This window comes from Plecotus auritus, assembly GCF_963455305.1.
Source record: "Plecotus auritus genome assembly, chromosome: 5".
Taxonomy (NCBI): domain Eukaryota; kingdom Metazoa; phylum Chordata; class Mammalia; order Chiroptera; family Vespertilionidae; genus Plecotus; species Plecotus auritus.
The window spans coordinates 14311228-14337885 of record NC_137776.1 but is presented as its reverse complement, the minus strand read 5'-3'; the positions used below and the strand labels follow the sequence as shown (position 1 = coordinate 14337885).

The window sequence follows — 26658 nt, the reverse complement described above, 5'->3', positions numbered from 1 at the left end:
CGGCGGAACTGCGGATCCAGGCCTCCAAACCCCGCCTCCTCCTGGCAGGCTACGCCCTTCCCCCGGCTTTCTGTCAAACTGACGGAAATTGCCGAACTGAACCTGAGCGGGGAAACTGGCGAATCTGAGGTTTCTAGTCCCTCCTGGCTTCCCGTTCTCCAGGCCCGGCTGTCGGAGTTAGCCGAGGCCGCCATATTGAATAAGCAGCCGGGCGTCTAAGGGGGTCGGTGTGGTGCAGACAGTTCTGCCGAGTACCCTCGGCGGCTCCAGAGAGAAGGTGAGGTCGTGTTTGGGTGAGAAGGTTGAGGTGCCATGGCCTCAGGAGTTTATTTCTTGACAAAACTTTCCTTTGGCCCAGGAGACTCACTTTCCCCTTGTCCTTGACTGGGCGCTGCGTCCCACCCCGCCTCCCCGGGAGCCCCGAGGGCCGGCAGGTGAGGTCTGCTGGCCATATAGTCTCTGGTCTGCTGGAGCGAGAAAGAAGGAGGCCCTGGGGAGCACTGGCCCGAATGCAGGCTTAGGGTGACCTTCCCTCTGCAGGGGAAATGCAGGACATGCCCCTTTCTGGAGCGGAGGTCGTTTTGTTCCCTGGAAGATGACTTGTGTCAAGTGACTTAAGCCTAAAGACTGAGCATTTTCTCCCAAATTAGTACATAGCTGGTACAGGGCGTACACTATTGCCTTAGCAACCGTCCACGCCTTTGATTGTTCCTTTGTTTTTAGTTTTGTTCATTGTTTGCGTTGGGTAGCACTTTTCAGCCCTTTCTCTGGTGGGGAAACTGAAGGAGAAGACGTAAAAAGTTAGCCCAAGGTCGCGCTGCGAGTAGCAAAGCCACCCTGTTTGAAAGAAGTTCCTGGGCTCTAGTGCCTGTAGAGCAAGGCTGTGGGTCAGACACAACTCTGCTCCAAAACGAACTGAGGCCAGTGTAACGGGAACTGTTTCTGATTAAACATCAAGAGTTTGTCTTTTTGTTTAATGTTCTTCCCCACCCCACCCCCACCAAATTGTGTGTGCATCGTTGATTTGTGGTTTTTGAATCTGTCATTACTCGAATTCAGCAAATTGAGGTTTACCTCTGCATCAGTAGGTTTTAATAGGGCAGATGCTGCTCATTCTGGAAATTGGTGATTAGCCTATTTGATGGTTATTTAACCCCAGGGACCTGGTGTTAAGTCTTCAGAAAAAGGAAATGACCAAAGGGCATTCTTTCTTGTCCAGGAGCTTACAGTTTAGTAGGTACTGAAATTGGTTACTAACCTGCAGTTTGCTGGGTGGAATAAAGATGTATATACAGTGTGTGTGCTGGGAGTGTGAGAAGGGGCACGAAGGAGCACTTTAAAACCGGTCTTAAGTGGCTAATACTGCCTGAACTCACTCAGCTTGAACTGACATTTATTCGGCTCCAACTAACAGCACAGCCTAGGAAGTATTATTTTCTGCTCTTTAGATCAGCAGAAACTCATTTACCAAAAACCATTCACCAGTAGGTGACAGACCTGATGTCTGCAAATTCAGTATCACAGATTCAGAGTTAATGAGTTTTATGAATTATTGAAATCTGATTTAATGAAATTCCCTTTTGAATATCATCTGTAACAGGTATGTGAAACTTGATGCTTAAAACGTAGATATATATACAGGGTGTCCCAAAAAATGTATACACACTTTAACAGCAAATAGCTGTTAAATGAAAATAAGGTATATCTTAATAAACTGCCTTTAAAATTATATTCAAAGTGTGTATACATTTTTTGGGACACTCTGTGCATTATTTTCCACTCTCTTTGCCTTTGAAATTCTTTATGTTGATATATTCTGATCACATAATTTGCATTTTTAAAAATTCCAAGTGAAAAACTACAATTTGGATGCTTAGCCCATCTGATCAAGTGAATGGACAAAAACCTCTAAAAGTTCAGTTAACTTTTCTGTTTGCTCATATATGTCTTTAATTGTTGTTTACGTAATCCACTTCTGTGTGTTTCAGTAATTCAGCAAACCTTTTAGAGCAGGGTTTTTCGACGTCCAGCACTGTCGACACTGTGGATTACTCTTAGGGGAGTCTGGTGTTGAGCATTGTAGGGTGTTTGGAGTACCCTGGCCTTGCCCCTAGATGCCTGTAGCTTTTCCCCAGTTGTGACAACAATGTGTCCAGACATTGCCAGATGTTCTCTGGGAAGCAGAATTCTTCCTGGTTGAGAACCAGAGTTTTAGACCTTACTGTGTCAGCCTTGGGGCTGGCATTGAAGATAAGTTCATAATACAGTAGGAGGAGAACAGATGATTGCAAATCTGTAAGTTTAAATGTACTACTCAGCACAGAAAATGGCACTCCAGACACTTCAAAGGGTTGGGTTTGTGAGCTAGCTCAGAATATCTCAGGAGCATTTAGAATATAATTGCTAAGAATATTAGAAGGCATATTGTTAGGAAATGAAGGTAGAAAGATAGGCTTTACTTTACATAGATATTAATGATAAGCTCACTGTTATTCTTGAAGTTTATTTTATTGTATAATAGTATTTTAAGTGTGATAATTTGTTAATAGTTAAAAACAATGAAACTGCCCTTTACATAGAAGGCCCAAATTTATACGCCAGCTGCTGCTGCTCAGCTCCTTGACATGGTATGTCAGTAATCTCTTTGAGACTGAATATTCTCATCTATAGAATTTGAGGGAAAATATCAAGATTTGTCAATGTTCAATGAAATAATGTAGGTGGAATGTTTTAAAACCATAAAATATTACCAAAAAGTTTGTAATTAGGGTTCTTTCTACAATAATATAACTCTTCTTTATTTCATTCTTAGCAATATGTTAAGGATACCTGTGAGAAGGGCCTTAGTAGGCCTTTCTAAGTCTCCTAAAGAATATGGTGAGTATTTTTTTTTAATTTGCATTTGTTTGTACTCGGCTTTCTATTTTTATAAATTCATAGGTCTATGGAATATTTATTGAAAGACCCTAAACTCTTAATTTGTTTGAAATAAAAATAAAAACAAATGACCCAAGTCAAGTAGGATAATTTGGGAATTATAACTTTACCTTAAACAGTTTATAGAAATCATCATGGAATATAAAGTAACTGGAACTGCCTATCAGTGCCGCAAATGAAAAGAAAGTCATTCTGATTTTGAAAAGTGGTCTTCCCATGATCATATTTTTAGTGGTATGAAAAGTTTTAACTTAAATTGCTATTAAAAGTAGACAACTATATTCTGTTTGGTATTCAAGATTAAAAAGCTTTTTTGTAATTCAGTATTTTAAAAGTTGGAATCTAGAGAAATTTTAGGCTTTAGAGTTAATTAATTCATTATCCTCTGCTATAATGAATTCACTGTATTAATCTATTTTTCACTTCAATATTTTTGATGGTTAGTTCGAACAACTGCCACAGCAGCAAGCAACTTAATTGAAGTATTTGTTGACGGCCAATCTGTCATGGTGGAACCAGGAACTACTGTCCTCCAAGTAGGCTTATGTTCTAATTCTCTACTTTTGTGTATGTTCTGCTTTTTAGAAAAATACCAATTTATTTCCTTATACTGTTTATTTACCTCTAAAATTTTCAAGATTCCTTGATAAATACTCATAAAAGAACTATAGGTACATGAAAATAACTTTGATTTGAAATCTTCCAAAGTGATCTGTCATTTATATTTCTGACTTTCTTTTATTTAAAATTTATCTTCTTGATTAAAGATATAAACATAGATTGGTTGTTCCACTTATTTATGCATTCATTGGTTGTCTCTTGTATGTGCCCTGACTGGGGATCAAACCTGAAACCTTGGCATATCAGATCGACACTAATTAACTGAGCTTCCCAGCCAGGGCTGTTTCTCACTTTCTTGGTGAACAATGGCAATTCTTTTGTTTCACTTCTGCCTTCTAAATAAATGCTCATTAAAAAATTTGAAGTTACTTAAAATTATTAGTTAATATAGGTAAGTTTGGGAGAAAAGTAACCTTTGTTTGTTGTGAGCCTGCTTGATGTTTTGACTTTCATGTAACCTTTCTATTTTCAGTATATTTCTAGGAGTATAACCTACAAAACAGGTAAGTGAAGGCCAGTACATTCTTGAATATTTAGTTTCTCCAAATTTCTCCAGAACTAACAAAATTGTTCATGCAGAAGTGATGCATTGTTGCATCTGCAAGTTATCACAGAGCCAAATGCTGTGTATTCATTTTAGCCACCATTTCTGGACTATCTGCCAGGTATAGACATGTAAACAATAAATACATAACAAAAATATGTTCAAGGTACAGTGCATAGTATTTTGGCAGGAATAGGAGGTGGTAGAAAGAGATATTAGGAGCATCTCAGGTGATTCCTGAGGAGATTTGAAAGGATATAGACAAGGAAGATTCGCATGGTTTGGTATTGATGGAACATAAGGTATATGTAGAAGATGAGATAACAGGAACACAAGTTATTCTGTAGGGAAGGTCCAGTCATGAAAGAAGATATAAACCATGTTAAAGAGCTTGTAGTTTCACCCATCAAGAGTTTTTGTGGCTATTGAGCAATATGTCAGTGACAGTAGGATGATGGCTTGGGAGAAAAACAAGACTGGACTGAGAGATAACGTAAGAGTATCTTGTGTTAGTGGAGCAGGAAATGAAAAGGTCTAAAATAGATGGTAGCAATGGGAATGAAAACAAGATGTTGGAGTTAAAGGAGAGTGAGAGGTAAGATAGGCCTTTAGGGATGATGAAGAGCAGAGGAGTTTTTGTGGATTATTTGTTGGCTTATTTGGGGTGAATTAGTAGGGGACAGAAAAAGGTTGAATTTTAATTCTTTGGAGCATACACTTGCATAAATGCCTGTTTAAGTCTAAAGCTTGGAGAAGAGAGAACTCTGGGCTGCAGATGAACTATAGATGTCATTATATAGAATGTGAGCTAGTACAAAGGCTGCGATTATATCTCGTTTACTGCATTCTAGCAAGTAGGAAGACTACATTTTTGCTGACTTAGTTAAAACATTGGACAATGATGAGATTGCTTTAGAATGAGGGCTAAAGCTGGAAGAACTAACTCTAGAGGAAATTTGAATATGCTTATTGTAGGCTCAGAGAAGGAGGAGTGCTAATTGGTAGATAGAACTAATCCCTCTTACTAGGCAAACAGGAACTGGGAAGAGCTTCAGTCACAGTGTGGGGTGTGAGTCCTGGGTTGGCTATTTGGAGCCAAAGCTAGAACCAGATCATAGCCAGCGAGGCTGTGTGAAACAGAGGCTCTAATCTAAAGGGGGAGGCAAAGAAGATGTCCGCGTATGAAACCACTGGGATAGAGTTTGAACGGGAGTCGTGAACAGTGGTTCAGAGTGGAAATGGGGAATCAAGCCTTCAGTCTGAGGATGCTTCATCTAGTTTCTTCCACGTAAAGTGTACACGTGGCTGTGGATCCTTAAAGAGGCAGCTTCAGAGCAGACGGGTTGGAATCAAAGAGCAAAGGGAGGAAATCTCTTCAGGGATGAAGTAAGAATAAATGAAAATATAGATATTTATAAATAGGACTAATAAGATAGGTAGAAGGATGGCCTCACCCCCCCCCCCTCCCGTATTTTAGGCACAACTAGAATGAGGTCAGGTTATTCTAATGCAAAACTTTTTTGCTTGTTGTCTTCTAGGCTTGTGAGAAGGTTGGCATGCAGATCCCTCGATTCTGTTATCATGAAAGGCTGTCAATTGCTGGAAACTGCAGGATGTGCCTTGTTGAAATCGAGAAAGCTCCTAAGGTACTTGATACCTAAAATTCCACTCCATGCTGTAGAAGGTAGAAAACTTTAAATCTTTCAGCAAACTGTATTTAGAATCACTGTTATTATAGTGGAGAATCTAGCCCTGTTTACTTCTATCTATAAATTTATTTTTTGTGTGATTAATTCTCTTCAAAAGTGGAAACACATTGATGAAAGTGCTTTGTAAACACAAGGGCTATAAAATTCTAACAAATTTAGAAATTAAAGGTGACTTTTTACAGCTGTCAATATTTCCAAATGGCTGTATGACACACACTAGGAAACTAGGATGTGGAGTTGCTAAGCAGTACGTCAGAAGTGCTTCTGTTGTGTCGTTTTTAGTAGAGAAAAGGGTAGCAGTGAAGAGGTTCACTTTGAGTTTGATTTCATTTTTGCTTATGCAGTTTTAATTCGGTAATGCCTGCTATTAAAAAAACAGTTTTTTGATGTTCTGTTTCAGACCCTCTTCTAGAAAATTGCATTGGTAGAATAAAATTAAGATGTAGGGTGTCTTACTTGTTTCTAAAAGAAATATAAAGTGTCAGATTATCATATTATGAATATGAAAGTTAAAAAATTCAATCTTCAAAAATACTCTTTTTTGCTTGTTTTCAAAAGTATAATTTAATGTTTTTATATGTTGGGTTACTTATAATTACAAATAAATACAAATGCTTACAGATGTTTCTATTGAAATTTCAGGTTGTAGCTGCTTGTGCCATGCCAGTAATGAAAGGTTGGAATATCTTGACAAACTCAGAGAAATCTAAGAAAGCCAGGTACTTACTGTTGCTTGGCTTAGTAACTCTCCTTAGAGCAGAAAATGATTGAACTGAGATTATTGCAGTGATATATTACTGTACTGGTCCTGATTTGCTTTGCATTTGTGTGTTTTTGTTTCAATTAATATGAATATTTTTTGAGGACCATTTAGCAACTTTCGGTAATTTTGTGTTGTTATAAGTCATAATTTTTTAGATTCTCTAATGATACTTTATTCTAGCCTTCTGTAAGCATTTTTTTAGGTTGTGTTTAATACTACTTGGATAATGGTTACATTGACATTTCTGATAATAACTGTAAAAATTAATACTATATGATAGCATACATCTGTGAGGGTTATTTAAATAGCATATGAAAACCATTTTATATATTAACAACTTTTCATACAGGGAAGGTGTGATGGAGTTCTTATTAGCAAATCACCCATTGGACTGCCCTATTTGTGATCAGGGAGGCGAATGTGATCTGCAGGTATGTAGGCTAATCTTTTTTTTTAATTTTTTTTATTTTATTGATTTTTTACAGAGAGGAAGGGAGAGGGACAGAGAGTCAGAAACATCAATGAGAGAGAAACATCGATCAGCTGCCTCTGCCACACTCCCCACTGGGTATGCCCCTGACCGGAATCGAACCTGGGACCCCTGAGTCCACAGGCCGATGCTCTATCCACTGAGCCAAACCAGTCAGGGCTGTAGGCTAATCTTATAAATCTTTTTGGTTGTCTCAAGTTTTAATTTTATTACCAGCATTAGACTAACTCTATTGTAATCTATTTAAGGACCAGTCCATGATGTTTGGAAGTGATAGGAGCCGGTTTTTAGAGGGGAAACGTGCTGTGGAGGACAAGAATATTGGACCGTTGGTAAAGACCATTATGACTAGATGTATACAGTGTACTCGCTGCATTAGGTAATTCCCCCCCCCCCTTTCTGGAATATCATTTGTATACTTATTTAATATTCATAAAATTTGGTGAAATAACACCACTTTCATTTGGTGGGAGAAGAGGAATGTTTTTAATGTTTGCATCAGCCAATAAAATGAGTAAGTTGGTCACTTTTGGTTAATATCAATATCAGTTGTATTTAAAAATCAAAGTCTATAAGCATTAACTCTGTGAAAATTTGCTGAGCTATATAAATGTAATTTGTGCAATTTTATGTATGTGTGCTATGCCTCAATTAAATTAAATGCAAACATTGAATTTTTATTTTTTAAAATATATATTTTTTTATTCATTTCTGAGAGGAAGGGAGAGGTCAGAGATAGAAACCTCAGTGATGACAGAATCATTGATCAGTTGCCTTCTGCATGACCCCCAACTGGGGATCGAGCTTGCAACCCAGGCATGTGCCCTGACCAGGAATCGAACAGTGACCTCCTGGTTTACAGGTTGACAGTCGACCATTGAGCCCCATCAGCTGGGCTATTGAATTATTTTTTATCTATGGAGTATGCTCACCTTTGAAAATATACTCACATCTTTTTTTAGTGCTTGAAAATCATTGTAGGAAAGGAGGTTAATTTTGCTGGATTTGACCATTTTATGGTATATTTTTATCTTGCAGGTTTGCAAGTGAGATTGCAGGAGTAGATGATTTGGGAACAACAGGCAGAGGAAATGATATGCAAGTTGGCACATACATTGAAAAGATGTTTATGTCTGAACTGTCTGGGAATATCATTGATATCTGCCCTGTAGGTGCCCTGACATCTAAGCCCTATGCCTTCACTGCCCGGCCTTGGGAAACAAGGTACTTACCATTGTATTTTTTGTATAATTTTTGCCCTTTGCTACTATTAAAATTTTTTTTCTGAGTCCTAAGTGCTTTGGTCTGCTAAGTTATTATTTGTTTGCATTAAGTAAAATCCTAGTATATATACTTATTGATTTCAGAGAGGACGGGAGAGGGAGATATAAATATCAGTGATGAGAGAGAATCATTGATTGATTGCCTCCAGCACACCCCACATTGGGGATCGAGCCCGCAACCCAGGCATATGCCCTGACTGGGAATCGAACCATGACCTCCTGGTTCATAGGTTGACGTTCAACCACTGAGCCATGCCAGCTGAGCATATAAAATCCTTTTGCTGGAAAATAAATAGTTATAGATTGGAGGATAGAATGAAACTGCAAATTTAAAATTTATGGTCTGTTTTTATGGTAGATTAAGTTTTTAACAATATGAATATATTGTACTTTAACCAATTCCTATGATTAGACATTTTGTTTCTGTTTTTATAATTATAAATCTACGATAAACATTCATAAATTTTCTTGTATATCTCTGATTCTTCTTTTTTTTTTTTAATATATTTTATTGATTTTTTACAGAGAGGAAGGGCGAGGGATAGAGAGTTAGAAACACCGATGAGAGAGAAACATCGATCAGCTGCCTCCTGCACGCCCCCTACTGGGGATGTGTCCGCAACCAAGGTACATGCCCTTGACCAGAATCGAACCTGGGACCCCTCAGTCCGCAGGCCGATGCTCTATCCACTAGCCACACCGGTCAGGGCTGATTCTTCTGATTAAACCAAGAAATGGAGTAGGTAGTGCAACAAATTTGAATATTTTTAAGGTTTTAGGAACATTTAATCAAATTCCCCTCCAATTTTTTTTTTTAATATATTTTATTGATTTTTTTACAGAGAGGAAGGAAGAGGGATAGAGAGTTAGAAACATCAATGAGAGAGAAACATCGATCAGCTGCCTCTTACACACCCCCTACTGGGGATGTGCCTGCAACCAAGTTACGTGCCCTTGACCGGAATCGAACCTGGGACCCTTCAGTCCGCAGGCTGACGCTCTATCCACTGAGCCAAACCGGTTTTGGCTTCCCCTCCAATTTTAAACTTCCACCAGAATTTATGGAGTTTCTTAAAATTCCATGTGTCAAACATTGTATTTAAGTATGCAAAAGATTGGGGGGTGGAGAATAGTACAAAACAGATGTTTAATTAGAGAGTTTGTTCCCTTCTCCTCAGCCAATAAGGCTTCCATACTCTGCCAGTAGATCTGTGTGTGGATAAAGGAGCACATTCAAAGTTCAGGCTGTTTTCAAGTTGGCCCAACCTTGTTTTCCACTGGATACTTTGAATCTCAATGTTGTCTAGGAGTGTGAATAGTTTGGGGCCCTCTCTGGTCTCAGCTGCACATATATGCACAGCCTTTGCTAGGAGTGCTTGTCCCAACTGTGACTACAGTTTCTAGTACCTTTGGCTCTCCTCAGCTCAAGGATCTCCATGATAATCACTTCCCCAGGCAACTTTGCTCATTGCTCCAAATGGAGTGATTGCTATCTGCAGGGAAGAAGCTCCCATCTTCACAGCCTGCCCTATCCTGGCAAAACCTCCAGTTCAAAGTGGTGGGAGAAGGGCTAAGAATTGCCCTAAGCCAGAATACCACTGATTGCCACTGTCTTATTCAAAGTTAAGCAGTTTTTCCAGGCATAAGAGTTTGTCATGAGTTTCCCTTTGGTAGGTTTCCAGAGTGTTGAATTGGTTGTTTTTGTTCAGTTTTATTTTTGTTTTTTGGAGGGGAAGAAATTATCAAGCTCCTTAACTAACCAAGCCAGAAATCTCTCCCTTCTTGTTTATTTTGATACTCAGATTGTTTCAGATTTGCCCATTTAGAGCCCTTCCAGTTGGCTTCTATATCAGATAATAATTTTAAAGGCTTAATTTTTGCATTAGGAATTTATGTGATGTGTTCAAATATGAGGGTTTTTTAAAAGCATTTTCTCTGAGTTCCGTTATTTTTAGAAATTCATAAAGGAAAGTAATTACACAGTTTTTTGTTTGGGGTAAACCAGATAGCAGAAACTTCATTCTTATTCATAAAATCAACATAGCAAATATATGTATTTATTTTCTCAGAAAGACAGAATCCATTGATGTAATGGATGCAGTTGGAAGTAATATTGTGGTAAGCACAAGAACTGGAGAGGTGATGAGAATTTTGCCAAGAATGCATGAGGACATTAATGAAGAGTGGATTTCTGATAAAACCAGGTATATGCTACACTGCTCTCCTTTTGCAATTGATTTAAAGGAAATTTTATAATAATTTAAAAGAACTATCTTTTATATAGTTGCAAATTAATTAATGACTATAGACTATTGAATTCTGTACTATTAATATAGAGAATTGGACAAAACTAACATTAATAGTTTTAGATATGTCACTGGTTTTCATATTAACTTTGAGATATATCTTTTTTCCTTCTAAATGGAGAAATTGAAGTAGATAAAGATATGTCAGTTTGTTCATTGTAGAAAATAAGCAAAATATAAGTTAGAGTTTATGCAACATAGTTTTTTGATGAAATATCTAGAGGCACTCAAGTTTTATAAATAAAAATGATTTAGCTTTTTCAGCTATCATATTGTTTGTGTAATTTTAAGATTATTCAGGTAGCTAAAAATAAGTTATAAGAATTCAAGCTCTATAGATGGTGTTTTAGTTTTTACCTGTATTAGTTTACCTCTAAAAAAACCTAGAACAATTACTTGTCAGGTGCTTATTAACTTACTTGATACTGAATTTAAATAACATATTTTTTAGATTTTAAACTTGGAAATTATAGTTGCCTCTTTATCAAGATTCCACAAATTGTGTAATTTCTGTTATCTAGATTTGCCTATGATGGGCTAAAACGTCAAAGACTTACCGAGCCGATGGTCAGAAATGAAAAAGGGCTTTTAACCTATACCTCCTGGGAGGATGCACTCTCTCGTGTAGCTGGAATGGTAAAACATTGAAATATAGAATAAATAGTACTTATGATTTTTCAGTGACATCTTTGTAGTGAAGAAGGGATATATATTTCTTCACTTCTTTCCCTTTACGAAGATTATCTTTACCAAACATTTATTGAGAACGGTATGCCAGATGTAATGCTAGATGCAGGGATCTAGAAATCACTAACACAGCTCCCACAGTCTTGTAGGGAAAGATACCTAATTAGGCAGTTATCATATGCTGCTATGGGTAGTTGTGCAGGAAATGATATATGACATATAAATGATATATGAGTGGTGCTTAACCAGGGCTAGCATATCAAGGATGCCTTCCTGGATAAGGTAACTCCTTAGGCAGAATTTAAGAATAATGAATACTAGTTTGCCAGAGCAAAAGTAGAGGGGATGCCTTTCAACACGAAGGGCTTGAGGGAATGACAGATACTTGAGAAATAGTTGTATTTAACCATAACTCCTAGTCTTCATCCTCCAGACCTCATTTTAAGGCCCTGTTGTTCCTAATTTAAAACAAACAGCTTCCTTCTAAGTTGGTGTTATTAGGATTGGCGCCACATATACCTCTGCATCTCACTGTTAGATTAATTAATCATTGGTGTGAAATTTTATTAGAACTTTGTTGCTTTTTTTCCTACTTGAAAATGATTATTTTTTTAAATTTTATCTTTCAGTTACAATTGAAAATGATTATTTTGTTTTCTGAACTGTTCATTGTGGTCTTTGCTGAATGAAAACTTCTTAGTGATATCTTTTGCATTCATTTGCAGTTGCAGAGTTTTCAAGGCAAAGATGTGGCAGCAATTGCAGGTGGCTTGGTGGATGCTGAAGCCCTAGTAGCTCTCAAAGATTTGCTTAATAGAGTGGACTCTGACACCCTGTGCACTGAAGAGGTCTTCCCCACTGCAGGAGCTGGGTGAGAATTATGAAGCTAGGATTTAGGTTTCCTTCCTTCCTGCCTACCCCCACCCAACACATCTATAGTACTGGTATCTATGACTGAAATGTGACAACTTGGGTTCTCTTACATGCCCACCAATTGATTTTCACATATTGATCAGCATTAAATCAGGAGCTATTGCAGAATCCAATTATAAATAAGTTTCTGAAACTTTGATGTAATTTAGGAATACTTCTTATAAATGTTTTGTCTGGGATTGCCGTAGGTTTGTTGACATGAGGATATTTGTGGATTGTCAGTGTATATTAGTTTTAAAGTAAACTTGTATTTTTAATTTTGTATTTCTAGCACAGATTTGCGTTCCAATTATCTTCTTAATACTACAATTGCTGGTGTGGAAGAGGCAGATGTTGTCCTTCTGGTTGGTACAAATCCACGTTTTGAGGCACCACTATTTAATGCCAGAATTCGAAAGAGGTTAGTAATAGTATTTAGGTTTTAAATATGTTTATGTGAGCCCTAGCCAGTTTGGCTCAGTGGATAGAGTGTCGGCCTGCGGACTGAGGGGTCCCAGGTTCGATTCCGGTCAAGGGCATGTACCTTGGTTGCAGGCACATCCCCAGTGGAGAGTGTGTAGGATGCAGCTGATCGATGTTTCTCTGTCATTGATGTTTCTAACTCTCTATCCATCTCCCTTCCTCTCTGTAAAAAAATCAATAAAATATATTTTTAAAAAATTTAAATAAATATGTTTATGTGATAATTTGTTTTATATATGAAAAATTATTTTTTAGTTGATTTCTAAGTGTTAGTAAGAATGAAACTTCAAAATACTATTGGAGGACAGTTTCTAACAGGTCTATTCCCCTCTCCTCCTAATGATCTTTTATTTTATTTTTAAACTAGAGGCCCGGTGCATGAAATTTGTGCATGAGGGGGTCTCCTCAGCCCAGCCTGCACCCTCTTCAATCCAGGACCCCTCGGGGGATGTCAGACTGCCGGGATCGGGCCTAAACCAGCAATCGGACATCCCTCTCAAAATCCTGGACCACTGGCTCCTAATCACTCACCTGCCTGCCTGCCTGGTCTCCCCTAACTGCCCCCCCCCACCCCTGCCAGCCTGGTTGCCCCCAACTGTCCCCCCTGCTGGCCTGGTTGCCCCCAACTGTCCCCCCTGCCTGCCTGGTTGCCCCCAACCGTCCCCCTCCCGCCGGCCTGGTCGCCCCATGCAGCCTGCTTATTTAGTCGTTTGGTCGTCCCTCACTAACCCCCCCGGCAGGCCTGATCATAGGCAGCCATCTTGTGAGGAGGGTGTGAGGGTTAATTTGCATATTACCTCTTTATTACTTAAGATAAATTCAAGATGCTTGAAATGATCTTTGTATGCACTCTATTTTGTAATACTGTTCACCCAGATTAACCAATGTTAACATTTTGTCATATTTGTTTTATTATTATTCCATGTAGATATGTGTGAATGTAATTTTCTGAATTATTTGAAAGTAAATTTTAAACATGATGCCCTTTTACTCCTAAATACTTCTGTGTGGGTTTCCTAAGAACAAGGGACATTCTCTTAAATAATCAGGTATTTAGTATTGATTCAGTATTATTTATTCCACAGTTTATGTCCAGATTTTACCAATTTTCCCATAATTGTTTTAGAGTAATTTTTTTCCTGCCAGAATCTAGTCTGGAGTCACACATTGTAATTAGTGTCATGACTCCTCAGTCCCTTTTTGGGGGCATTTTTTTTTTTTTAAGAACACAGGGAAGTTATTTTGTAGAATGCCTCTCCATCTTTTTGTATCTGAGAGACCTATGGATAGGTCAGTCATATAATTTATTATCTAAACCGGGACACTGTTGAGAGTGAAATAGGGAAGTGTTAATTACTCCAGGATACAGGTAACAGCCAGCACTGTCTCAGACAAATCAAAATATATGCTCACCACATTTATAACTATTTTGGAGGATCTGGATCCACACTTTCATGTCAGAGAGAGTAAATATGAACGAGGTAGTTTGTTTTCATGAAATATATATATATAATGTATATATTCCTCACTCGAGGATATGTTTATTGATTTTTAGAGAAAGGGGGAGAGAGAGAGAGAGAAATAATGGTGTGAGAGAGAAACATTGATTGGTTGCCTCCCATATGTGTCCCAATGGGATCAAACCTGCAACCTAGGTATATTCCCTGACCGGGAATTGAACATGCAACCGTTTAGGTGTACCAGATGATGCCACCCAGCAGGGCTTTGATGAACTATATTTAAATGACTTTAGTGGATAATTAGGAGATAATTCTGTTCTGTAAATATGGCAAAATATACGTATCATTTATTCTAAAATTAGTCTTTATTTATAGCTTGTTAATACAGTTAGCATTCTTACACAGAAAATTAATTAATTGAATACCTTTGTATGTATTTTTGCAACACTTTATTTTGAAAGGTACACAGTAAATTATATCTGTTAAGTAAATGTTCTGCTAATGTTTTTGTGCTTTTAACATTTTGTAATATAAATAACATGTAACACTAGCGTTAATGAGACCAATAGCTCAGTAATTTAGCTCTAAAACTTTGCTGTTTTTATTTCAGCTGGCTTCATAATGACTTAAAAGTGGCCCTTATAGGCAGCCAAGTGGATCTCACTTACAGATATGACCATCTGGGAGATTCTCCCAAAATTCTTCAAGACATTGCTTCGGGTACCCATCCATTCAGCCAGGTATTCTCAAGTTATATGTATTTACACTTACTGATTTTTAAGTATTGTTAAAATTTTTTGCTTTTGTAATATTACGTGATTACTGTTAAAAGTTACAGCAGTATAGACAAGATCATGGAAGTAAAACATTCAAAATCCTATCACCCCAAACAAGTATTGATAATATATTATAATCATCTCTCTGTTCCTATATAGAGCAAGATAGATGAATAACAGGCAGACAAAAATGAAGTGATACCATATGTGCTGTTTTTATTTACCAGACTTTAGTTTTATTTGAAATTATCAGAAAAGACATTGAAGTGAAACTGCAATGATTAAACCTTAACCTTCAATGAACTCTTTCTTATTCTTTTTTTTGTTTAAATTTTTACCTGAAGGTATCTTTCCATTGATCTTTAGAGAGAGGAGATGGAAGGGAAAGAGGGGAGGGGAGAGAGAGAAACACCCATGTAAGAGAGGTACATTAACTGGTTGCCTCACACATGCTCCCAGACTGGAGGTATGTGCTCTTGACTGGGAATCAAACCCATGGTTTGCAGGCTGATGCTCTAACTACCGAGCAAACCGGCCAGGGCAGTGGTCGGCAAACTCATTAGTCAACAGAGCCAGATATCAACAGTACAGCGATTGAAATTTCTTTTTTGAGAGCCAAATTTTTTAAACTTAAACTTCTTCTAACGCCACTTCTTCAAAATAGACTCCTCCAGGCCGTGGTATTTTGTGGAAGAGCAACACTCAAGGGGCCAAAGAGCCGCATGTGGCTCACGAGCCACGGTTTGCTGACCACTGGGCTAGGGCAATGAAGTCTTTCTTTATTGCAAGTTACTATGCCTAAAAGAAAGTTCACCAGTTCTTTTACATGACCTTTTTCATTACTGGATTCTTTATAAATACTCATTTTATTGCTATCTATAGATTATAGTTGTTTATTTCTTATTTTTTAAAGAGGAGCTCATAGTTGCACTATTCCTTGAATTCTTGCTTGCTTGAGAATGTCTAGTATTCCTGAAGAGAGCCTTAGCAGATATAAAGTTCTAAGGTCACGGAGAAACCAAGATGGCGGCATAGGTAAACACCTAAACTGCTGCCTCGCACAACAATTTCAAAACTACAACTAAAAGACAAAACGGACATCAGAACCACAGGAAGGCTGGCTGAGTGGAAATTCTACAACTAGAAGGAAAGAGAAAAGCACACTGAGACTCAGAGGAGCTGCAGGAGACAGAGGTACTGAGACACGTGCACAGGGAGGGCTGGCTTTCTCAAGCGGGAGGGAGACAAAAGCTCCCGACTGCACTGAACTCCAGTTCCGGGCAAGACTCTGGGGACCCAGACTCATTCGGGGAGAAACTGGACTGTCTGGCAGCGGGCAGAACTCGAGGGCGGCTTTCTTCCAGAGGTGCTTGCAGCGATTACCACGGGACACTGAGACACAGGGGCCTATTAGGGCAGGGCTGACGGGAAACCAATGCTGTCTGCTCCGTCCTGAGACTCCGCCCCATCCAAGCTGAGCACAGAGGCTTTTGCAGGTCTTGTCTCATAAGGGTGTCTCCAGCACAGAAGTTCTCCCAGTGTAGACACAGCTGATCCTCACAGCCAATTGGCCTGGAGGTCAATTCCTCCCAGTGATACCAACAACAATCAAGGCTTAACTACAACAAGACTGTGCACACAGCCCACAAAGGGGTGCACCAAGAGGTAACTGGGGAGGCTGAGCCACTAGGCCCTATAGGACAACTAGCACACAAAGCCACTCTATCAATTCAGGGAAGAAGCCAAAATGCGGAGACAAAGAAACAGATCACAAATGAAAGAAATGGAGGAATGCAAACGACTGGATATAGAGTTCAAAACCACAGTTATAAGGTTTTTCAAGAATTTTCTAGAAAAAGCTGATAAATTTAGCGAGACCCTCGAGGATATGAAAAAGGACCAACTAGAAATTAAGCATACACTGACTGAAATAAAAAATAATATACAGAGATCCAACAGCAAACTAGAGGATTGCAAGAATCAAGTCAAAGATTTGAAATACAAAGAACCAAAAACACTCAACCAGAAAAGATAAAAAGAATCCAAAAATATGAAGATAGTGTAAGGAGCCTCTGGGACAACTTCAAGTGTACCAACATCTGAATTATGGGGGTGCCAGAAGAGAGAGAGCAAGATACTGAAAACCTATTTGAAGAAATAATGACCGAAAACTTCCCCCACCTGGTGAAAGAAAAAGACTTACAAGTCCAGGAAACGATGAGGACCACACCAAGACACATCATAATTAAAATGCCAAGAGCAAAAGACAAAGAATATTAAAAGCAGTAAGAGAAAAACAGTTACCTACAAGGGAGCACCCATACGACTGTCAGTAAGAGGAAAACAGTTACCTACAAGGGAGCACATATACAACTGTCAGCTGATTTCTCGGCAGAAACTATGCAGGCCAGACGGGAGTGGCAAGAAATATTCAAAGTGATGAAAAGCAAGAACCTACAACCAAGATTACTCTACCCAGCAAAGCTATCATTCAGAATTGAAGGGCAGATAAAGAGCTTCACAGGTAAGAAAAAGCTAAAGGAGTTCATCACCACCAAACCAGTATTATTTGAAATGCTGAAAGGTATTCTTTAAGAAGAGGAAGAAGAAGAAAAAGGTAAAGATAAAAATTATGAACAACAAAGTGACAACAAATACATATCTATCAACAAGTGAATCTAAAAATCAAGTGAATAAAAAATCTGATGAACAGAATAAACTGGTGAATATAATAGAATCAGGGGCATAGAAAGGGAGTGGACTGACAATTCTCGGGGGGAAAGAGGTGTGGGGGGTGCAGGAAGAGACTGGACGAAATCGTAAACCTATGGTTGAGGGCAGTGGGGAGGGGTAAGGGCAGAGGGTGGGGTGGGAACCGGGTGGAGGGGAGCTATGGGGGGGAAAAAGAGCAACAATTGTAATAATCTGAACAATAAAGATTCATTTAAAAAAAATAAAGTTCTAGGGTCACACTATTTTTTTTTTAATCTAAACTTCATAAACACTCTTGTTACTGTGGAGAAGTCTGACATCGGCTGTATTCTCCCAACCTATCCTATTTTTTTCCTGTCTAGATACTTTTTTCTTGATACTTTATACTTGATTGTTATCCTTGAAAGTTAAAAACTTCACCAGATAGTGTCTTAATGGTGGTGGCTCTCTATCACTTTTTATCAGAGATGGTGTGCCTTTCAGTCTGAAGATTCAAGGTTCTCTTTATTTTAGAATTTGTGTGTGTGTGATTATTTTTAAAATGGAAGGGGTTTTGTTTCTCATAATGGTTCTGGAGGTAGGTAGTTTGACAGATGATGCAGGTTTCCCAGGATATCATCAAGGAAGGGGCCTGCCTTCTTGCTTTGCTATCCTCACTGCATTTGCTCTCATGTGTTTGTGTGAGCCTCTCCTCTTGGTTCCAAGATGATTGCTTCATTTATAGCCTCAGATGTAGATAAAAAGAAAGTCAGGTGCAAAGGGACAAGCAGCGAAGCCCTACTTGTCTAAAGAGTAAAAACATTACCATGATTACAACGATCAAAATACTAGTTCTCATCCTCATGCCCCAGAAGATGATTCAGTGTTCTTCAGGAAAATTTGCTTCTGTAATAGATTTAAATGTATGTTTTTTATTTTATAATTAGTTCTATTCTCTTTTTTTTTTTAACATGTGCCTTTTAAAAGTAAATTTTTTATTGATTTCAGAGAAGAAGGGAAAGGGCGAGCTAGGAACATCAATGATGAGCCCTAGCTGATTTGGCTCAGTGGATAGAGCACTGGCCTGCAGACTGGAGGGTCTCAGGTTTTATTCCGGTCAAGGGCACATACCAGGGTTGTGGGCTTGATCCCCAGTAGGGGTTGTGCAGGAGGCAGCCAATCACTGATTCTCTCTTGTCATTGATGTTTCTATCTCTTTCTCCCTCTCCCTTCCTCTTTGAAATAAATGTATGTGTGTGTGTGTGTGTATATATATATAATTTTTTTTTTTTTTTTTTTTTTTAAGAAACATCAGTGATGAAAGAATCATTGATGAGCTGCCTCTGCATGCTCCTTACTGGAGATCGAGCCTGCCACACCGGCCAGGCAATTCTATTTTCTTCAAGAACTCTTAACCATGCAGATATTGGATCTTCTTTTCTATCTTTTCTGCCATTTTTTCCTTTGTTCTTTTTCAGTTTGTTTTATATAATTTTTATAGCCTTTCTTGTTCCTGTATTTACAGTCATGTTTTGTTTTGCTTTTTTATTGTTTCTGGAATGGTGTTCATATCTAATTTCTCTTCCAGTTATCTCCTTAGTTCTGATATGAAAATCTCCTATTGTATTATACCCTCTATTATGTCACTTATTTGAACTCTTTTTTGTTTTTAATGTCTTTACTGATTTTGGGGGGGAGGGGGAGAGAAGGGGGGAGGAAAAGATAGAAACATTGATGAGAGAGAAACATCAACATTGATTGGCTGCTTTCTGCATGCTCTCTGCTGAGAATTGATCCAGAAACCAGGGCATGTACCCTGACTGAGAATGGAATCAGTGACCTCTTGGTGCATGGGTCGATCAATGCTCAACCACTTGAGCCACACTGAAATCTTTTTTTTTAAATGCGGTAAAAGTGTGTTTTTCGTTTTGTTTGAGGCTATTGAAACTTTATCTGAACTCTTCACATTTCCTTGGGAAAATCCTCTTGCAATGAATATCCTCCTCTTTGTAGTATCTAGGCATAATTCTCATGCTGATTCTTTGATTAGGGCTAGCTGTCTGTTGAAGAATGATACAGAGGATGGGCAGGAGAGTGAGCTATGTAGTCCACAGCTTTACTTCTAATTATTTCATCTTCTACCAAATCTGTAGTTTCCTTTCCTCTTGGGATGTACTGCCCCCTTAGTCTTTGGCATTCAGGAAGTTGCTATGTTTGAAAGCAAATTGCATTGGGATCTAGCGATCATTGCTTTCCCTACCACCTCCTCCCTGTCTGGGACCTAGTGAGTAGATAGAAGACAGTAGACATGGTACCTTAGCATGGTTTCTCCTGTTACACAGTACCATCTGAATCTCAATAGAGAACATTCCCCAGTTTTTCTGACTCATAGTCTTCCTGACCAAAGATGGTTTGGCTTGGATTTTGATTCCCAATGCTTTTAGAAAATCTGTTTTATCTCGTGGTACTTGTTTAATCATTTCACATAGCATTGGTAATGTGATTAATTATGGCTGTATATATGTCTATATGTCAACTAACTAAACTTTGGGACAACATATTGTAGATTCAAATTTGGTTAAGTTTAGTTTTCATGTGTTTCTAATAAAAGTTAAAAAAAATTTTTTTAATAGGTCCTAAAGGAAGCTAAAAAACCTATGGTGGTTTTAGGTAGTTCTGCGCTCCAAAGAAATGATGGGGCAGCAATTCTTGCAGCTGTTTCCAGCATTGCTCAAAAGATTCGGATGAGCAGTGGTGTTGCTGGTGATTGGAAAGTTATGAATATCCTTCATAGGTATGTTTTACATAATATAAAATTCAAGTAATTTTGTGTATAAGTATTACATTGTCACATTTAGATTTACAAACAAATTAATATTTAACAACATTATCTCAGCTGGTATGAAATAGAAACCTTTACTTTCTTTGTGAGAAAAACCCAAGATAATAAAAAATATTTTAAAATATCCAAAATTGCAGTAAGTGCTGAGAAAATCTTGAAAATCTGAATCAGTATAACTTGTTTCAAAAATTGCAACGTCTTTGATTAAATGATGAAAATGTAAGCTGATGAGAATATATCTGAAATTTTTTTAAAAAAATACATTTTATTGATTTTTTACAGAGAGGATGGGAGAGGGAAAGAGTTAGAAACATCGATGAGAGAGAAACATCAATCAGCTGCCTCCTGCACACCCCTTACTGGGGATGTGCCTGCAACCAAGGTACATGCCCTTGACCAGAATCGAACCTGGGACCCTTCTGTCCACAGGCCGATGCTCTTTCCACTGAACCAAACCAGTCAGGGCTATATGAAGTTTTTTGGTGACTATATTAATAATGCAAGTTTAGCCCTAACTGGTTTGGCTCAGTGGATAGAGCGTCGGCCTGCAGACTGAAAGGTCCCAGGTTCGATTACAGTCAAGGGCATGTACCTTGGTTGCGGGCACATCCCCAGTAGGAGGTGTGCAGGAGGCAGCTGATGGATGTTTCTCTCTCATCAATGTTTCTAACTCTCTATCCTTCTCCCTTCCTCTCTGTAAAAAATCAATAAAATATATTTTAAAAAAAATAATGCAAGTTTAAGAAAGTTTGAAAGAGAAGAAAGTGTATGAAATAAAAATTATCTTTATTCCACTATCTGTAGATAATTACTATTGCTATTTTGGTGTACTCTTGTCTGGTCTTTTATTTCCCATGTAAAATAGTATAGTCAAAATCATACTGTGCATACAATTTTGTGTCCTGATTTTGATCGATTTTTATTACCAAATAAAAATTTCTTCCTGGTATTAGAAATAATTTTTTTAAATATATATTTCTTTATTGATTTCAGAGAGGAAGGGAGAGGGAGAGAGAGATAGAATCATTGATTGGCTGGCTGCCTCCTGCACATTCCACACTGGGGTTGGAGCCCACACCTGGGCATGTGTCCTGATCAGGAATTGAACCGTAACCTCCTGGTTCATAAGTCAACGTTCAACCACTGAGCCATGCCGGCTGGGCACCACTTTCATTTTTAAGATAGGTTTAGCTATTCTGGATCTTTTGCATTCCATATGAATTTTAGGATCAGCTTGTCAGTTTCTGCAAAGGATTCAACTATGAATTTTTTTTTTTAATCTTCACCAGAGGATGTGTTTCCATAGATTGGAGAGAGAGAAGAATGGAGAGGGAGAAAGAGAAACATCAGGCCCTGACCGGTGTGGCTCAGTGGATAGAGCGTCGGCCTGCAGACTGAAGGGTCCCAGGTTCGATTCGGTCAAGGGCATGTACCTTGGTTGCCGGCACATCCCCAGTAGGGGGCGTCCAGGAGGCAGCTGATCGATGTTTCTCTCTCATCGATGTTTCTAACTCTCTATCCCTCTCCCTTCCTCTCTGTGAAAAATCAATAAAATAATGTTTGTTAAAAAAAAGTAAAAGAAAGAGAAACATCAGTGTGAGAGAAACATCTATCTTATTTAAAAGATTATTTTCTGCTTATACTAGTAAGAGTAATATATGTTCACAGAAAAAAATTCCATAAAGACACACCATTGTGTTCATTATAGTTTTCTCTGAATTACAGTTTTATGAGTGTGTTTAAATTTATCCCTTTTGGCTTTGAAAATCACCGATTTTTCTTTAATTTACTGTGTTTGGCTTATCATGTGTTTTATGATTTAACTGTATGGAATAAGAATCAACTTAAAATAATTACAATTGGCAGAAAGCTTCCAAAATTATTTCATTAAATATTAGCTAATGAAGAAACAGTGTCCCTAGACATCTTGTTTGTTTGTTTTTTGCCATTCTTAAAAGTAAAAGACTATTATTTCTGTTTTTGACATCTGTTTTAAATGGATAAAAAAGGTGAGGGATGGTTTTTGTTTTTTTTTTATATTTTATTGATTTTTTACAGAGAGGAAAGGAGAGGGATAGAGAGTTAGAAACATCGATGAGAGAGAAACATCAATCAGCTGCCTCCTGCACACCTCCCACTGGGGATGTGCCCGCAACCAAGGTACATGCCCTTGACCGGAATCGAACCCGGGACCTCTCAGTCCGCAGGCCGACACTCTATCCACTGAGCCAAACCGGTTTCGGCATGAGGGATGGTTTTTGACAGCATGAATAGAAAAGAGATTAGGTATCACATTAAAAAAAAAAATTTTAATCCTGAGGATATTTTCATTGATTTTCAGAGAGAGGAAGGGGGAAGAGTGCAAAGCATCAGTGTGAGAAAGAAATATCGATCAGTTGCTTTCCGTTAATGCCCTGACCGGCTAAGGATAGAAAGGGCAACCTAGGAATGGAACCCTTGACCTTTGACTTTTTGGTGTATGGAACGATGCTCCTACCAACTGAGCCACACCGGCCAATGGTCATTTAATTTTTTATAGTGAAACATGGTACTTATGTTAAAAATCCCTAATTCTACAGGATTGCAAGCCAAGTAGCCGCTTTAGACCTTGGCTATAAACCTGGGGTGGAAGCAATTCGAAAGAACCCTCCCAAAGTGTTATTTCTCCTGGGAGCAGATGGAGGTTGTATCACTCGACAGGATTTGCCAAAGGATTGTTTCATTATCTATCAAGGTAAGTAGCATCTGTGACACCAGAAACAGACGAGAATAGTACACTGTGTATATTAGAAACTGTATGGCAATATAGTCAGTGGATTGAATATTTTCCATTCAGGAGTTGCCCACACACACCCTCCCAATATTTTTAAAGCCAAGTTATAGGTTTTATTTGTTATATAGTTGATATTGCTATTAAGAATTATTACTTGATGTGATTTAATAACAGAATTAAACCTAAATGCTCCTAGTAACAGGAATGGTTAAATTATGATTTATTTATACAATGAGATACTATATAACATTAAAAATCAGCTTTTCAAAGAAACCGTGTAAAAACATTAAAAATCATGAGTCCTCGGTTACAGGAGTTTAATGCATCATATTTAACAGTGCTCCTTGGGCTTTTTATATTTGACTCATTTTCTTGAACTCTCACTCTTTGTAAATGAAATCAGGTTTCCCTGGAATAAATGGAAGTCTAGAGTTTTCTGGATATTTTACAGAGAAAAGTATTACATGATTTTCCACATAAACACCATAAATTTACAATAGGCTTTTTATGGAAGTAGTTTGTTTCTTTAGTTTGATAAAGTTAAACTAAAATGCATAAACTCAAATTCTAGTCCTATCCAGAGATAATTATTGATGGTGGTTTGTTGTTGTTTATTAAGTAATTTATTTTTAATTTTTATTATTTTGAGAGAAAGAGATTTGCCGTTCTACTTATTTATACATTCAGGATGAAACCCACAACCTTGGCATAAGGGAATGACGCTCTAACCAGCTGAGCTACCCAACCAGGGTGATGATGGTTTTGATATGCATGCTTCATACATTTTCCTGTGCATATACAAGCATGTACACAAATGAGATCAAAGTTTATATGTTGTGCTATACCTCTTCATTGAATTTCTTTTTTCCCCAAAAAAGTTTTGTTAAACTATTAGTGATTCAGCATACTACTTTCTGTCATTTTCTGTATACACCCTTTTTAGTATTATTACTGTCTTATTCTTTTTTGTTTTAAAGGGTGTTGTGTATGTGTGTGTGTGTTTAATGTATTTTTATTGATTTCAGAGAGGAAGGGAGAGAGAGAGAGAGATAGAAACATCAATGATGAGTGAGAATCATTGATTGGCTGCCTCCTGCATGCCCCCTACTGGGTGGGGATCAAGCCTGTAACCCAGGCATGTGTCCTTGACCGGAATCAAACGTGTGACCCTTCAGTTTGCAGGCCAACGCTCTATCCACTGAGCCAAGCTGTCTAGAGCACTTATTCTTGTCTGAGCATTTTCACTTTATAATCATCAAGAAAAATAATATACCTAGTTGCCACTATATATGTGTATGAGGTACATATTTCTGTATTTGCAAACAATAATCTGGGAAGGGATTCTTTAACAGTAATTTTCTTTGAGAAGGGAGTTGAATTGTGGGCAAGGTTGGTTTTAATCTTTATTCCAGTATTTCAGTATTGTATTGTTTTAATTTTTAAAACACTTTTATAATTTTTAAAATGTTTACTATGTTCACGTAATAGTATCTAATCAGTTTTTTTACTAAAATGTTGTTTGCCATTTTCTGTCTTTTCATAGGACATCATGGTGATGTTGGAGCTCCTATAGCTGATGTTATTCTCCCAGGCGCAGCTTACACAGAGAAGTCTGCTACTTATGTCAATACCGAGGGCCGAGCTCAGCAGACTAAAGTAGCAGTGACACCTCCTGGCTTGGCGAGAGAAGACTGGAAAATTTTAAGAGCCCTCTCAGAGGTATTTATTCTCGGTTGCTTGACATGTTAGCTTGTCAGAATGGTTTTCAAAGTCAAGGAATCCACAAGTCTGTAATGCAAAGATGATTTGAATTATCTCTGTAGGGAAAATGTGTTTAAAAAATGGAAATTTGAGATAGGTATTTTAATTTTTTGACTTGTCTTAAATTTAACTCTTTTTACGGTAAAAAGAATCACCATGAGATTTAAAATATTGTACACTTGTTTATAAGCTATATATGATCAATAACAGAAGCAGTCACATTTAGCATAGCATTATCTCTTTAATCATTTATTTCATAATCAGTCTATTTTCTAAAGACAAATTACTAATGTACTGACAGCTATTTATCAATTACCAGAATTTTTTACAATTGTGTTCCCCTCTTGCCCCCTTGCTTAATATACACACTAATGGACACCAGTAGATTTTTCAGTAGTACTATGTTATTTCACCATAGTCGCAATTACATACAGGGATGAGCAAAAGTAGGTTTACAGTTGTGAGTATGTACAACACAGTGTTTATTCTTATACTAGAGGCCGGGTGCATGAAATTCGTGCACAGATAGGGTCCCTAGACCTGGCAGGAGATCAGGGCCAGCCAGGGCCTTCCTTCATTCCGTGCTGCCCCCTGGTGGTCACATCATGATAAGTGTTCGAACTCCCAAGGGGACACTTTGCATATTAGTCTTTTATATAGAGAGATTTATTTATTCACTAGAGGCCCAGCACCCAAAATCGCACAAGATCCAGACCTGCCGCACAGGCGGGACCCCAGACCCGCCATGCGTGAGTAGCTCACCGCAAGCCCCGCCTCGCCACACGAGCCCCTCCGTGCCATGAGAGCCAAGAGCCGCAAGCCCCGCTCCACCGCCGCGAGTGGCTTGCGGGCCAGGGGGAGGGACCAAGAGGTGCTCTATGCACCTCCTGGTGACTGGTCATTTGGGCGTTCAGTGTTACGGCCACTGGCCTTTAATAATATAGGTTATTGTGTTATTTTCCATATAAACAGTTGTGACCCTACTTTTGCCCATCCATGTATTATTTGAAAATTTTAAGTATTAAAGCTTTATGTCAAATTTTGGGTCCTGATATGTTATAGATTGCAGGCATAACTCTTCCATATGATACTCTGGATCAAGTAAGGAACAGATTGGAAGAAGTCTCTCCTAATCTTGTTCGATATGATGATGTTGAAGGAGCTAATTATTTCCAGCAAGCAAATGAGCTCTCCAAGGTAAAAACTTACCTGTATGCAGTTTTCATAACAGTGTATCCTTTAGGTAACAGTAGTATTTTTTAATATTATTATTGATCTCTTACTCCTCTTTTGCAGCTAGTGAACCAGCAACTACTTGCTGATCCTCTTGTTCCACCTCAGCTAACAATAAAAGACTTCTATATGACAGGTATGCAATTGTCAACATGACTGGCAAGTATGAAAGGTGGTAAGGAATAATTCAACATTGTGATTATAACCTGTTAGTATTTAATATTTTTCATTTTTGAAGATTTTAAAATATCAGAACTAGTATAATACATATTTTCTAATTTTACTGTAATTCCCTTTTCTGAAATGTAAAGAGAGTTTGAAAATGCAGGAAAAGTTAACAGATTTTAAATATAAAATTTTACTGTTGTATTTAAAATCACTGTGTAG

At 38.0% G+C, this 26658-nt stretch overlaps 1 protein-coding gene across 1 annotated transcript in view; it reads left to right on the top strand.

Moving 5' to 3' along the window:
* The first annotated feature begins 10 nt into the window (after window positions 1–10).
* The window catches only part of NDUFS1 (NADH:ubiquinone oxidoreductase core subunit S1), a 28983-nt gene continuing 2335 nt past the window's right edge, over window positions 11–26658 (top strand). Inside the window, exons 1-18 of the mRNA XM_080667580.1 lie at window positions 11–277; window positions 2813–2877; window positions 3382–3473; window positions 5641–5748; window positions 6454–6530; window positions 6924–7005; window positions 7313–7443; window positions 8103–8288; window positions 10417–10551; window positions 11175–11289; window positions 12066–12211; window positions 12545–12673; window positions 14806–14935; window positions 20296–20456; window positions 23084–23238; window positions 24821–24996; window positions 26101–26235; window positions 26335–26407. Of these exons, the coding sequence (XP_080523706.1) occupies window positions 2817–2877; window positions 3382–3473; window positions 5641–5748; window positions 6454–6530; window positions 6924–7005; window positions 7313–7443; window positions 8103–8288; window positions 10417–10551; window positions 11175–11289; window positions 12066–12211; window positions 12545–12673; window positions 14806–14935; window positions 20296–20456; window positions 23084–23238; window positions 24821–24996; window positions 26101–26235; window positions 26335–26407 (2092 nt within the window). The 5' untranslated portion in view covers window positions 11–277; window positions 2813–2816. The remainder of the gene's footprint in view (window positions 278–2812; window positions 2878–3381; window positions 3474–5640; window positions 5749–6453; window positions 6531–6923; window positions 7006–7312; window positions 7444–8102; window positions 8289–10416; window positions 10552–11174; window positions 11290–12065; window positions 12212–12544; window positions 12674–14805; window positions 14936–20295; window positions 20457–23083; window positions 23239–24820; window positions 24997–26100; window positions 26236–26334; window positions 26408–26658) is intronic.